Source organism: Neolamprologus multifasciatus, chromosome 23 (genome assembly GCF_963576455.1).
Source record: "Neolamprologus multifasciatus chromosome 23, fNeoMul1.2, whole genome shotgun sequence".
In the NCBI taxonomy this organism is placed as follows: domain Eukaryota; kingdom Metazoa; phylum Chordata; class Actinopteri; order Cichliformes; family Cichlidae; genus Neolamprologus; species Neolamprologus multifasciatus.
This window is the reverse complement of record NC_140460.1, coordinates 41,985,888-42,000,493: the sequence shown is the minus strand read 5'-3', so window position 1 is coordinate 42,000,493 and position 14,606 is coordinate 41,985,888. Positions and strand designations below refer to the sequence as shown.

The 14,606-nt window shown below is 42.1% G+C and overlaps 1 protein-coding gene across 2 annotated transcripts; it reads right to left on the bottom strand.

The window, feature by feature from the left end:
• Positions 1-2,372: 2,372 nt before the first annotated feature.
• slc19a2 (solute carrier family 19 member 2) lies at positions 2,373-14,560 on the bottom strand. Of its 2 annotated transcripts, XR_014872368.1 has the most exons (7): positions 13,653-14,560; positions 8,343-8,909; positions 8,004-8,250; positions 6,875-7,064; positions 6,344-6,485; positions 5,232-6,254; positions 2,373-5,199 (listed from the first exon to the last, which is right to left on the bottom strand). XR_014872368.1 is itself a non-coding variant. In XM_085151422.1 (6 exons), exons 1-6 carry the CDS (start codon positions 13,773-13,775, stop codon positions 6,051-6,053), a joined length of 1,473 nt encoding a protein of 490 aa, XP_085007548.1. In that variant the 5' UTR covers positions 13,776-14,560; the 3' UTR covers positions 5,208-6,050. The 2 variants fall into 2 exon arrangements, 1 of the variants encoding a protein (XP_085007548.1); XM_085151422.1 differs by lacking the exon at positions 2,373-5,199 and having other exon boundaries at positions 5,208-6,254.
• Positions 14,561-14,606: the final 46 nt, after the last annotated feature.

The following is a 14,606-nucleotide window of genomic DNA, read 5'->3' as shown; positions in this document are numbered from 1 at the left end:
TCACAGAAGTCATATTTAAACCTCAAAGAAAGAAGACCTGAAGACCCTCATCGGGTACTTTGTGTAGACCTTTTCAGCAGTGATGGCCAAACACAGCTTTCTGAAGCTTGTCAACAGTCCTCTCTGGTGACCTCTGGTGGCCAACAGTATGAAGAGCAGCTGTACAACGTGTACCGCTTCACTGTGAGTCTATCACGCCTCGACACAGTGCTTCTGATGCAGTGTGTTGTTGTTTTGAAACACGCACCAGTTTTTATTGTCTTTGCAAAGATGAGAGGAAAAACTTTTTGCATCATTGTTTAATCAATGAATTGGCCTCCAGTGATCCAGATGTAATTGATCCTTGTTCCCCATTATCGCTTAATCCCTGAAACACAGCAGGCAGAAACAGAGCTGGAAAATGACGTCTTTCTACATCTACACTCTCCTTCTAAGCATCATTGCCTGCTCATTTGTCATCTTTTACCCGAGTCCCCACAGGCAGGCTGAAGGCACCGTCGCGTTTCTTTGAATTCCTGATATTGTCTTGGAATTTCTCAAAGAAATGTTAGATGAGGAATACAGTTTTTGAAAGAAACAGGCCAAACAGGAAAAGAACTGATGAACTATTAATGGGAGTCTTATTAATTATCGTTTCAAGGAAATACTTTGAAATATTGAAGAACAAATGTTCTGCGAGCTGTTTCCCTCTGGATCTGAAAACGCCGCCCCGGCCTTGTCCTCTCTGTCACTGTTACATTGTTAGAGGTTAGTCATGAACCAATTTATATTGATATTAAGATTACCCATCAATATAAATTGACGGCTGACCACAGAACATTCCTTAGAAAATTGCGACACCTGCTGATTGGTTTGTGCCAAAGGAGACTCAGATGTCAGGTTCCTGTTGGCTGCGCGCGGCCTTCCTGAATCAAATACAATTCAGCGTGTTTTTCTGTACAGTAAAGAAACAGAAGCTTTCTTTAACACTTGTGCAATAAGCAGGAACAGTGAAGTGGACACTATGTGAAAAACATGCCCAGTTCCACCCAGTGATGTTTTCAATCACAAGTAAAGTCCTCAGCTCTGCCATATGCTTCCTGCCAGTAAAAGACTGGTTCATGACTTTTATTTTGAAAATTATTCACATAGAACAAAAATCTGTTTTTATGTGTTTAAAACCAGAATAACAGTGGGAACAAAGCTGGGCCTAATCTTTTTAAGACGTCCATCCTTTCCAGCACAAACCTCAGTCTTAGTCTCCCAGATTATCACTAATCACAGGAACAGAAAGCACAGGTGCAGGCTGTGTAAAGATGAGACAATCCAGCACATAACAGCAGGGTGCAAGATGCTAGCAGGCAGGGCATACATGGAACGCCATAACCAAGTGGCCGGCATAGTGTACAGGAACATCTGTGCCGAGTATAACCTGGAAGTCCCGAGGTCACAATGGTGGTGGCTAACCAACCGGACATAGTGGTGGTAGACAAACATGAGAAGACGGCCGTAGTGATCGATGTAGCGGTTCCAAATGACAGCAACATCAGGAAGAAGGAACACGAGAAGCTGGAGAAATACCAAGGGCTCAGAGAAGAGCTGGAGAAGATGTGGAGGGTGAAGGTAACGGTGGTCCCCGTGGTAATCGGAGCACTAGGTGCGGTGACTCCCAAGCTAGGCAAGTGGCTCCAGCAGATCCCGGGAACAACATCGGAGATCTCTGTCCAGAAGAGCGCAGTCCTGGGAACAGCTAAGATACTGCAGGACCCTCAAGCTCCCAGGCCTCTGGTAGAGGACCCGAGCTTGAAGGATAAACCGCCCGCAGGGGCGTGCTGGGTGTTAGTTTATATATATATATATATATGTATATGTATATATATCCTCAATGTTAAAACTACAATGTTACAATGGAACCTAGATCTGATTGGTAGCCAGTGTAGCGACTTTAAAACATATACACAACATTATAGGAGCTCCTCTGTTTGAGTCATATAACCCGTCTGTCCTGTTGAGCTGGAGCACCGTCTTTAGGCTTCCACCTGCCTAGACATAGTTCACTCGTTAAACAGGAACTTGGCAACTTAACTATCCTGTTGTTGTTAAGTCAGGTGATTGGGCCAGCTTCCAGTGATGGAAAGACGAGCCTGTGTGAAGATCCCAACAACAACAAAAAGCCATCCATCCCAAAACTTCAGGGACCCAATCCCAGCGACCCCAGGCCGAGGCGTGTTCCAATGTTGTAGATGTACAAGGTAGACGTATTAAAAAATACATCTTTAGACATGTATGACATACAGAGAGGGTTTCACAGCATAACCAACCATGGACTTCTGCTGTTGTGTATGTCATTAGTATGGCTGTAGGCCCTGATTCTGAACAAAAAGACTGGAAAAGAAATAACGGTACAGTTAAAGTTTATTTTAGGCTGAACGTGAATCAGAGAAACACCAATAAAAGGCAAACACTTACAAAAGATGTTTTTTGTTATTATTGCATAGACCAGCTGAGAATCCCACGTGTCTTTGTGGGGGAGAAGCAGTCGAGTCGGACACCTTCAGTTTAGGCAGGTGAACGCACACATCACATGTAGACAAACACATTCATGAATCGTTGAGTTCACACTGATCACTTCATGTCAGATGTTGGAGGATCTCCATGGGAAACGGTCACAGGAAAAAGGCACAGTTCATCCAGACCAATGTTTCAAGTCACTCTGATTGGCTCCTCCGGTTTGCAGCCGTCTGTCATGCAGACGTGTTCTCTACTCGTCTGCATGACAGAGTAACTGCAACGTTTCAAATTATTTCATAGTTAAAACAAATAAATACATAAATCCTTTATAATGTCCATCCACATTTATTCCCCCCCCAAGGCTCAAACATCTCGTGTCAATCATCTGTATGAAGGCGCGCACACACACACACACGTCTGGTATAATCAGTCACACTGACACAAATAAATGCTCATCTCAAAAAACAGTCCAAGTGCTGATGGATGAAAGTGAGATATGTAAGTTTTCAATACATGTGTTTAGTTTAAATGTGAAGCAGATCGACAATGAAACATCTGATCTGCTGGATTCAAATGTTTACCTCCAGTCTCTGCTGAACTACTCTCTGCTCAACCACAAGCTCCACTCAGGGTGAACTAATCGATCAGCTGGACTGAACATTTAGTTTCTCCATCTCACAGTCTGCTCGTCAGCACACACACACACACACACACACACACACACATACACATCCAAGCCAAGGGAAAGGCAGAAAAGGCTCTAAAATTGTAATTAATACAATAAGCAGCAGTACAGGTTGGAAGCTCAAAGGCAGTCGGGGACATAAAAATATTACAAACGCATCCCAAATTCAATCCAATCTGAGGTGCAGATGGAACAGTGTGGGATTATAATATTATTTTATGCTGTTACACCCCTGATTAAAGATTGTGAAATTATGTAGTTTTAGTTTGTATTATTCTCCTGAATTAGAAGAAGGTGATAATTATTAGTTATTAGACTGATTCGTATTACATTAGACGGCTGATTCAGTGTGAATGAAGGATATTGTTTATGATGCTGAGTCATAAGAAATCCTGTTTTCAGAGTCAGGACCTTGCTGTTCTGATAGCAGAGGAGACAGAGAGCACATCACCCCCACCGTTGTTGAAGGCAGACACAACAGGGAGCCAAGGCCAGAAGTCAGGCTCGCTAGGAGTTAGAAAAATGTGAATGTTTGGGTTTTTACGACTAGGTGGGGGCCACTAGAGGCTAGAAGAGTTTGAGTAACCCTCCACCAGTTTGAGATTTGCTGTGACCCTCTGCATGCATGTCCGGATGGTTCGTGCTCTTAAAGTGTTGAATTGTATGGAGTAAAGGATTGTTGATTGAGCATTGATACACCGAGTATTGTCCTTCCTTCAGCCCAAAGATCAAAAGAATTGGGAAGATTTAACACCGCGTATTTTAGTGGCTCCTCAGTCTAAGGAGCATCCAGAGGGGGCTTCGGTAATCAGGGGATTGCAGGCGAATCCTGGTTGGTTGGTCGGTCAGTGGAAAAGGATGGAGAGGGGTGATAGAGACTGAATGCTCCGTTAGGCCTTAATGTACCTGCGTGAGATGTGGACTGGACTTTCTCCTTGGTTTAGAGGACATCAGATATGGGTTGAGTGTGTTTGTAGTTGTCTCTTGTTTGGTTGCCTAAGGTGTTGTAAAGTCTGAAAATATCATGAATATGTGATATTATGAATCCATCAGGACCCAAAAGGAGAGGGGGGAGCGACCTGCGGTGATACTCCAAGAGCTACGATTGGTTGTCTGTTTTTGATCTTTGTTTTGATTCAAATACAGGTGCAGGTTACATCTACAGGATGATGTCGGGGAGATTATTAACCAACCATGGAACCAAAGGAAGAGTGTGAAACAAAAAAGAAAGCTTCAAAAGCAAAATGGACAGAAGGCCTGTGAGAACATCACTCTAAGTGCTCCGTGTGAGACTGGAAATAAACACGAAGAGAGCGCTGAACAGACTTGCTGAATGTCACCACAAAAACATAAATAAAGGTTAAAGGTTAAAGGTCAGCATAAGTGATAGAAAGTAAACACAGGCTTTCTCCACGGAAACTGCATGGCAGCATGGGATTGACAAATACGGTTATGAATACTAATCGTATGTTGTCATTTCTGGTGATTTACTAGTTGTATGGTCTTAAAATTGTTGATATGAAAAAGTCAAATTAACACTATAGAAATGATCCCCTGGAGGCTGAACCCCCCCCCCAGAGTGGTGTTGGGAGGCCTGACTTTCGAGGAGAAAATAGAAAAATAAAGGTAGAATATAAGAGATTTGACTGTTTGTTGTAGCACACTTTGATTAGAGACCACAGCAGGTCTTATATGGAAAAAAAATGGGGGTGATGGAAAATATCAGCAATATATAAGAAATGCATTGATAAGAAACAACGAAGAAGAAGAGGAGCATGTTAACAGGAGGAGGAAGAAGAACCGGTGCAGGATGCTGCAGCCAATCCCCAGGACGGTGCGCCCAAGTGTTAAAGAAAAACTGAGTCATAAGTCCTAAATACCCAAACACAACGAAGTGTAACACTCACACTAAAACCACATTTTGTGAAACATGCCCTCAAACTTGTGGGGATTTTGGTCCCTATAAGGGTTGTTGGTTCCCACAAGTATAGTAAACTTCCAATTTATGGTCCCCACAAAGACATCTACACACACACACACACACACACACACACACACACACACACACACACACACACACACACACGGAGATGGATGCAATATAAAAATTCTCAAATTTGATTTGTTAGAAATTTGTGCCAACCAATCAGAGCTCAGAGCCACAGACAGGGAGACACTGTGTCCTGTGGGACAACAAAATCAGCAGGTTGTGACCTTTTCACAGGCTTCCTAACATCCCTCACATCTTAGTATGCAGGTGAACATTGATTCTGATGACAGTTTCGTTGCTGTGTGGACATGTCAGTGACGTGTGCAGTTACCAGAGGAAACACAAACACATCTAATACTTGCTCTGCAGCACAGAGGGAGGAGGGCTAACAACCATTGCTACTGATTGTTCAGCAGTTATATCAAGTGTAAGCAGCAGCCTGTGTTATTGTACATTTACAGGAACAAACATCAGCTATTAAAGCCAGACTGGCTAACATGGCTAACTTCTTTGATGGTCGACCCACCAAAGAAGAACGTATCTCACAGGTATAAATGGACCTGTGAGATACGCTCGTATGGATATTTCACAGCTCATCAGCTGTGTCTGCTTGTCAGAGCTCTTCAGTGATAAGTCATTGTGCGAGGCGAGTGCAGGCAGGCTGACATCTACTTACAGTCACATAAAAAGTGAGTGGACATTACTGAGCCCAGCCTGTGGATCCACACGCCTGCGTGTGAAGCTCTAATCGCTGTGGTTTGTCCTGGAGGCGAAGGAGCTTGGAAAGAAAAGCGTCTGAACTTCTTTGAAGCTTCTTGGATGAAGGTGAAACGTCTTCAAGCAACTTAAAGAAGTCCAGACGCTTTTCTTTGCAAGCTCCTTCGACTACGATGAGCTGGATGACTGAGAACCTTCACAGACACATATCCTGGAGTCTGTGCCACCGGTCGGTGGAGAGTCCGTCTCCGATTGCGCTCGGCTGCCGGGCAGAGCCTTCTGCTGCGAGTGCCGCCTGGAGGCCAGTTTATAAAGCCCAGCAAAGAGGAAGATCGCAGAAATGACAGCAAAGTAGGCACCGTAGATGAAGAACTAAGGAAGGAAACAAAGAAGTTATCACATCTACAGTGTGGAAGCTAAATAAGCACAACACAAGTTCTACATTTGTTTTATTTCCTCACCTGAGTGAAGACGTTAAGGCCCAGGACAGACGAGTCCACCACCACCAGCGTGAGCAAAGACTGCAGCAGCAGAGCCACGAAGCTGTTCACTCCAAACACCAGCGCATACCGCTGCATGTTCAGGCTGGCCGCGACCTGATACCTGAGGGAGACACGTGAGTAACACAGGCGAACAGATGAGCAGTCACAGCGTGTGAGCAGTGACAGGAAGTCAGATGGAGAACAGAGTGTCCTCGTGTTTGCACACATGCACTTCTACAGTTCAGCAGTGTTCCCACACATTCAGCTCGATGTGCTCCTTATTTCAAAAAACAATCTTCCCGTGTCCTGTTAATCCCTCACATGGATTCAATCTCTGCTTTTAAATCTCCAGTAAGCTGTGCCACAACTGATCCATGGAATAACTAATGTTTGCATTTCTGCCTGAATGAGCCATGGAAGCTGTCTCGGTCTGTTTGACTTCTGGATCATCGTCACGCGTGCACTGGACATCGATACAGGATATCATGTGGCTGGTGATTGGGTACTCACGTGGCCACAGTGATGAGCAGCATGTAAGTGGTTCTAAAGAGAACGTAGAAGCTGTATGACAGCCAGATGTTTCCCGTGTTCATGACAAACACACACACAGCCATGAGCAGGGAGAGCACACACAGAGCCAACTCCCCCCACAGAGCCCAGGTCACAGGCAGGCAGCCCACCAGCAGCGCCGCCAGAGCCCCTGTGGACGAGAGGAACACGTCACAGCTTTACAGTCTGCTGTGACCGGCCACATACTGAAGGTAACAAATGCAACCTCCACTTTAGTATCATCGTTTAACCCTTTAAGACCGACCATAGAACCAAGTCCGCCAGAGCTTATATTATATGTTTACATGCTGTGGAGCCATTTTTGGGAGCATTTCAAGTTGCTATACATCAATACAACCATTATAGCCCAGATTTTAATAATATGTCTGCATTAAGTGCATAGTAATTACATAAATTGCAGAAAAGTGCAATAAACTACAAAAAAATTGAAAGTCGTTTTTGTTTTTTTAACATATATTTCTAGTTAGAGAAATTTAAGAGGCTTATCCCTCAAAACTGTAAATACAAAAAAGTTGCACAAAATAGTTTCCCACCACAGGAAATTTATTTTGAGTGTCTTCATAGTTTTATTTTTGAAATACACCAATTTTTATATACTGCAGGAAAAACAAAAATAAATATTATGATGCAAATTTGCAAAAAAGCAGCATATGCATCAAAATAAACTATTTCCAGCAGTGCAATATGAGTCCTAAGCATCCCAGAAACCACACAGGTCATGGCGGACATGCAAAGGTTCACGCTGACGTCTATTCCAACGTAGGAAGTGTTACAAACAGCTGATCGGATCGGCAAAGCGTGTTTCTGGAATATTATGTTTTTGTTGCTGCAAGTGCTTTTTATGCAGTTTTTGCAAAGCTATATGTGGAAGGAAACTGTGACCGAGGACAAGCTGATGGCATAAGATGTAAGTACAACTCCTCCGGTTTCATATGCAAAAAAAATTATTGCGCTAGCTCACGTGGTTGCAGAGCTACCGGGATTTAAAAGTAGTTACGCAAAACAGAGCGTGCTGCTCTGACCGGCTTTAAAGGGTTAAATATATTTCAATGAGGAACAGCAGCCTCACCGAGCAGCGTGGACAGGGTCTCCACGTAGCCGTTGTAGATGATGTTTTCCTTGGATGGAAGAATGTGCTCCCACAGCGGCTGAGAGTAGTTGATGATCTGGAAGTAGCCACAGGTGGCCAGAGCCCACCACAGCGACCAGGCCAGCAGGGTGCGACACCTGTAGCACGGCACAAAGTCATCAAACAGCATCCGCAGGACCGCCACGAGCCCCCTGCTGCCACTTCCTGCCTCAGAGGACCTGGATGCCTGCACAGACAAACGCAGACGTGTGACCTCTTCACACAATCAAACTCAGAATCTCTCATCACAGCCGAGGCAGATACAGCAGCTTCACTCACCCTGGAGATATCCGGCCTGTTCAGCGGCACCCTGCTGTCCAAATCCTCCGCCTTCTCCATCCTGGTGGTGGTTCTGCTGCTGCTGCGGGGCCTAGCCTCCTCTGCTCCTGCACGCCTGTGGAAGAACAAGCTCCTCTTGGGCATGGGGAGAAAGCAGGGCACCAGAAAAGCCACAGAGGCCGACGCCAGTGTAATGATGACGAGGTAGACCATGTCGACTTTGGCCACGGATACCAGCAACTGACCGGTCAAAGATCCAGCCGCCGATCCGAACAAAGTCACGCTGCGGCAGTAAGCAGTCACTCTCTGGTAGTGCTCCGGCTCCACCACGCTGTAGATGTAGGAATAGTAGGCCACCTCTGAAGCTGTGGACAGACCGAAGAAGAACTCCAGCAGCTGCATGGCCAGCATGCCTTGTGCCCTCCACAGCATGACATAGGTGACCACTAAGCTGCTGGCCTGCAGCACCAACACCGGCTTATAACAGAGGAAGTCAGTGGCCAGGAAGATGGGGAACAGCAGGAACAGATAGGAATACGTCCATACTGGAAAGATTTCATTGACAACCTGCAGATAGAAACAGTCACCGCGTGGATTAGAGCTCCTCCCACTTTCCTTTGTATCAATAGATGACAAGGATGCTGTGCATTTGAAACCTGTCAGTGATCAGAGCAGAACATGCTGATCTACTGTGCAGCTATCCTGCTCAGCACCATACGGACGTGTGGCTCTGTTTGTGAACATTAAACCTAACATTAACGTTTTAGTTGAGGAATTACAGAGAGGTAAACTGACCTTGCAGAAACAAAAAAGTCTGCTCACTAATCGGCGTTATTTAAATAGCTAAGCCAGGCTCGGGGTCCCAGCCTTTGGACAGCGTAACAGTGGGCACATCCAAGCAGATTCAAGGTTTACTTTCTGAAGGCCTGCTGAGAGCCTCAGCATTGTACAAGTAATTATTTAAGGATTAGCTGGAAATTCGGGTCATTTTTCAGGGAGATTACTCCGTCTACAGCGAGTCTCTGGGATTACTGCTCCAACACTGAGATCGCCATTTTCAGTCTTTCCTGCCTGACGCTGTACACTGCGGCACCATGCAACATCCCTGCAACAGCTGTTTTGTAATAACTGTAATACTGCGAATGCAACAGTTCTTACAAAAACCAAACTGCGAAACATAAACCACACGTACATGCAATAAAACCAAGTGTTTTCACTTTAATCTGACACCAGGACACGGTAAACTTTCAGAATCAGTCTCCCAGGACCCCAAAAACCTTCAAAACAAAGCTAAAAGTAAGTTTCGTATTATTTAAAGGTCCAGTTGCTGCCAACAACCAGCCCAGGCTCTCTCCTGCTGGGCTGACCCCAGCTCCACTATCTAGGACTTTAGCAGGAGCCAGTGGTCTTTGTTCTGCTCTCCAGGACATTTGATGTGATCCTGATATTTGATGATGAGTCAGAATCTAACAGCGGGATGAAGAAGCTACGTGACCCCATCCTTCAGACAGAGACTAACAGGCAGGCTGAGCAGCTGGGACGCCCTTTGTCAGAGCGCCATCTGCATCTCTGCTGCTTTAATAAACTTTAGTTTCTGCTTTGCTGATCTTTGCTGTTTATCAGCCAAATGACACTAAATGACGGTAACCTGATTAACCCTCTGGTCTCTAACCTGGCCAACGGTGGCCACTTCACTTTTCGGTTTTCAACCATTTTTGTTCTGTTAATGCAAATGGAATGAAACTTTCCAAAGGTGTGCATTTTATTAAAATTTTTTATTTTTCAACATCAGCTCCTTAATAATGTCAATAATATTCACTATACACCACATTGTTCCCGTTTTACTGATCGTGGCCATTTTTGGCCAATTGAAACCCATTATAACCACCTTTTTTGATTCCTTGTTACTGGCAGTACTATAGCATGCAATTTAGGTAAAATTGCTTTCATTCTAAACTCAACACATGAAAATTGTAGTTTTTCATTTTTTCTACCACATGAGATCCTTGGCCCATTTTCTGCCAAGCAAGCAATTTCATGTAATATTCTTGGTTTCCACTAGGTGGGGTTGATGGGTTACCACACTCCAATGGACCAATATAATGAAACAATTTTGACATAGGTTTGGTCTTAAGGATCTGATAGTTTGTGTTTGTGCATGACATTGCAGCACAAACATGTATTTGCAAGATAGACTGGAATAAATAATGACGCATCAAACATTACATAGGCTGCAGTGAATTCCTGTGGATGCAGGATATTGAGCTTTGAGGTTCCCAGTCAAACTTAGCTTTGAAGCACATGTGAAAAGCACTTTTACTCTTGTATTTTTCATAAAAAGAGACCATACCCAAAATATTAACTCTAGAAACAAAAACAAAAACAAAAAAACCCCAATCACAGGACATTTTGCACAGTTCAAACCTGCAGCTGCAGCGCAAACAACAACAAACACTGTTTGTAAACGTGTCCTGGAGTTTATGCAGGTGCAGACGTTGCTACTGCTGTAAGTCAACCTAACAGCTTCCAGACCATTTATTCTGGCAATATGGCAAGAAGGTGGGAGTGTCCCCCCCCCCCCCAGAGGGGACAAAGGGACCCCCTGATGATCCTCTAATCGCCTGAGCCAAGGTGTGAAACTGGGTGTGAACTCTGGCTGATTGGGAATCACACCCAGTTCAAAGCGTATAATATCTAAATTTGAATTATATTTTGGTTTTCATGACTAGGACTGGTGCTAATTTAAAAAATCAAGTCAATGAAAGTAGAAAAATGTTTTAATATATATGAATTTTATAGTATTTTGAAAACGTAAACATGGGTGGCCATTTTTGGCCACGAACAAAATGAGAGGGTTTTTTTGTTTTTCTGTCACAGCACAAAAAACCAAAGATACATAAAACTCATTGATACTTTTAATTATTGCTATGCATCTGACCTCCATCATGGTTAGAAAATAAATCAGTTTGCATGTATTATTTAGAAAAAAAATGGGGATTTTATGCTTTTATCCCTTTATCTCTTTATCCCTTTGTAAATCATTAAAATTATGTAATTTAACTGGTATTTAAAGGGTTAAAAGTCTGGATTTGAATTAAATTTTGGTCTTGATGAACAGCGCTGATACTAATCTAAAACATCAAGTCAATGAAAGTAGAAAAATGTTTTAATATATATGAATTTTATAGTATTTTGAAAACGTAAACATGGGTGGCCATTTTTGGCCACGAACAAAATGAGAGGGTTTTTTTGTTTTTCTGTCACAGCACAAAAAACCAAAGATACATAAAACTCATTGATACTTTTAATTATTGCTATGCATCTAACCTCCATCATGGTTAGAAAATAAATCAGTTTGCATGTATTATTTAGAAAAAAAATGGGGATTTTATGCTTTTATCCCTTTATCCCTTTATCCCTTTGTAAATCATTAAAATTATGTAATTTAACTGGTATTTAAAGGGTTAAAAGTCTGGATTTGAATTAAATTTTGGTCTTGATGAACAGCGCTGATACTAATCTAAAACATCAAGTCAATGAAAGTAGAAAAATGTTTTAATATATATGAATTTTATAGTATTTTGAAAACGTAAACATGGGTGGCCATTTTTGGCCACGAACAAAATGAGAGGGTTTTTTTGTTTTTCTGTCACAGCACAAAAAACCAAAGATACATAAAACTCATTGATACTTTTAATTATTGCTATGCATCTAACCTCCATCATGGTTAGAAAATAAATCAGTTTGCATGTATTATTTAGAAAAAAAATGGGGATTTTATGCTTTTATCCCTTTGTAAATCATTTAAATTATGTAATTTAACTGTGATTTAAAGGGTTAAAAGTCTGGATTTGAATTAAATTTTGGTCTTGATGAACAGCGCTGATACTAATCTAAAAAAATCATGTCAAAAAAAGTGGAAATTTTTCTTAATATATATGAATTTTATAGCATTTTGTAAATGTAAACAGGGGGTGGCCATTTTTGGAAGTTTTTATGTTTTTCTGTCACTGCACAAAAAAACAAAGATGCATAAAACTCATTGATACTTTTAATTATTGTTATACATCTAACCTCCACCATGGTTAGAAAGTAAATCAGATGGCATGTTTTATTTGGAAAAAAATTGGGGTTTTGTGATTTTTTTCCATTTATGAGTTCCTAGGATTATTTGATTTAACTGGTATTTAAAGGGTTAAAATTATGAATTTGAATGAAATTTTGGTCTTGATGAACAGCACTGGTACTAATCTAAAGAATCATGTCAAAAAAAGTGGAAATTTTTCTTAATATATATGAATTTTATAGCATTTTGTAAATGTAAACAGGGGGTGGCCATTTTTGGCCACGAACAAGCTGAGAGGAAGTTTTTATGTTTTTCTGTCACTGCACAAAAAAACAAAGATGTATAAAAGTCATTGATACTGTTAATTATTGCTATGCATCTAACCTCCATCATGGTTAGAAAGTAAATCAGATGGCATGTTTTATTTGGAAAAAAATTGGGGTTTTGTGATTTTTTTCCATTTATGAGTTCCTAGGATTATGTGATCTAACTGGTATTTAAAGGGTTAAAATTATGAATTTGAATGAAATTTTGATTTTCATGAACAGCACTGGTGCTAATCTAAAAAATCATGTCAAAAAAAGTGGGAATTTTTCTTAATATATATGAATTTTATAGCATTTTGTAAACGTAAACAAGGGGTGGCCATTTTTGGCCACGAACAAGCTGAGAGGAAGTTTTTATGTTTTTGCTCTCCCTGCACAAAAATAACAATGCATTATAATCAATGTTGATGTGGATCAATTACATGCCCCAGACTCTACTATTAATAATACAAGAAATTTCAGTAGCAATGCAATTATATAAAATTGCGAGATTTGAGGTTGTCTTCCAGCTAGTGCAGTGGACAAACAAACTGGTGTTTAAAGGGTTAAAAATGTAAAAAGTAATAATAATTTTATATTTATGAAAAGAACTGAAGTTACTTAAAAGCTTTATGCAAAAAAAATGGCAAAAAAACATAAAAATAATAAAAATTACAGACCTAATCTGTAGGTGGCCACTTTTGGCCACGAACAAGCTGAAAGGGTAGTGATTTTGAACAGGGTCAGAGGGTTAAAGCGGGTTGTTGTGTGAGGAGGTTTTGGGGTCCTCTGCGCGTGCACCGCCTGTCCACAGCTTAGCTCCAACTTACCTCACACGTGAACATTAACAGAGTGTAAACGCACGCTGATGTTACAGAGTGTGACGACACAACTAAGATGTGCCTCACAGTCGCTGTTGCTAACAGCGAGCTAGCTCACCTGAGTCTCCGTCAGGTTCTTGTCTGGTCCCATCAGGTAGGCGGTGAGGAAGGGCTCGCACGGCCGCAGGCTGGTAAAGAAGCCGTAGACACAGAGCAGCACAGTGGGGAAAAACACCGACATGTCTGAAGCAGCATGACCATTGACTGTCGATGAGCATGACCTACGCCAGTCGTCCTCCTTCTTCTTTCTTCTTCTTCTATCTTTTTATGGCGGTGCCAAACAACTTCAGGTACATTACCGCCACCTTCTGGACTGGAGTGTGAATCGCAACGCCGCGTTTATATGGACAGCTACTGCCCCCTGCCGGCCTGAAACAGGCTTTTCACACAGTTGTGTGAAGAACGTTAAAGATGCAGGTGAAACTCGGAAAATCAGAATATCGTGCAAACTTTCATTTATTTCAGTAATCCAACTTAAAAGGCCGAACTTATATATGATATGAGACTCGTTACATGCAAAGTGAGATATTTCAAGCCTTTATTATCATTTTGATGATTATGGCTTAAAGATTATGAAAAGCCCAAATTCAAAAGCTCAGAAAATTAGTATATGGTGAAAAGGTTCAATATTGTAGGCTTAAAGTGTCATTCTTTAATCAGCCAATTAATCCACAACACCTGCAAAGAGTTGATGAGCCTTTAAATGGTCTCTCGGTCTGGTTCAGTAGGAATCACAATCATGACTGCTGACAGTTCTGCAGAAAACCATCATTGGCACGCTCCATAAGGTGGGAAAGCCTCAAAAGGTCAGCTCAAAAGAAGTTGGGTGTCCCCAAAGCGCTGCACAAAGCACACTAGGAGTGGCTTAAGCACGTTGAGGTCATGCAGAGAGCAAACGTACAAGCTGCAGGGAGGGAACGCCATCAGCTGTTAGGCCTCAGCACTATGACCAGGACACTTTGTGCTGGCTTTCCCTTCACCTGTAACTTTGCCACCTGCAGCATAACGTATA

Coding starts and splice junctions, on each gene's coding strand:
- slc19a2 (XM_085151422.1), bottom strand. CDS start 13,775: ATGTCGGTGTTTTTCCCCACTGTGCTGCTCTGTGTCTACGGCTTCTTT. Junction 8,251..8,342: donor ACAGGCCGGATATCTCCAGG/GTGAGTGAAGCT, acceptor TTGTCTGTGCAG/GCATCCAGGTCCTCTGAGGC. Junction 6,255..6,343: donor GCCTTAACGTCTTCACTCAG/GTGAGGAAATAA, acceptor TTCCTTCCTTAG/TTCTTCATCTACGGTGCCTA.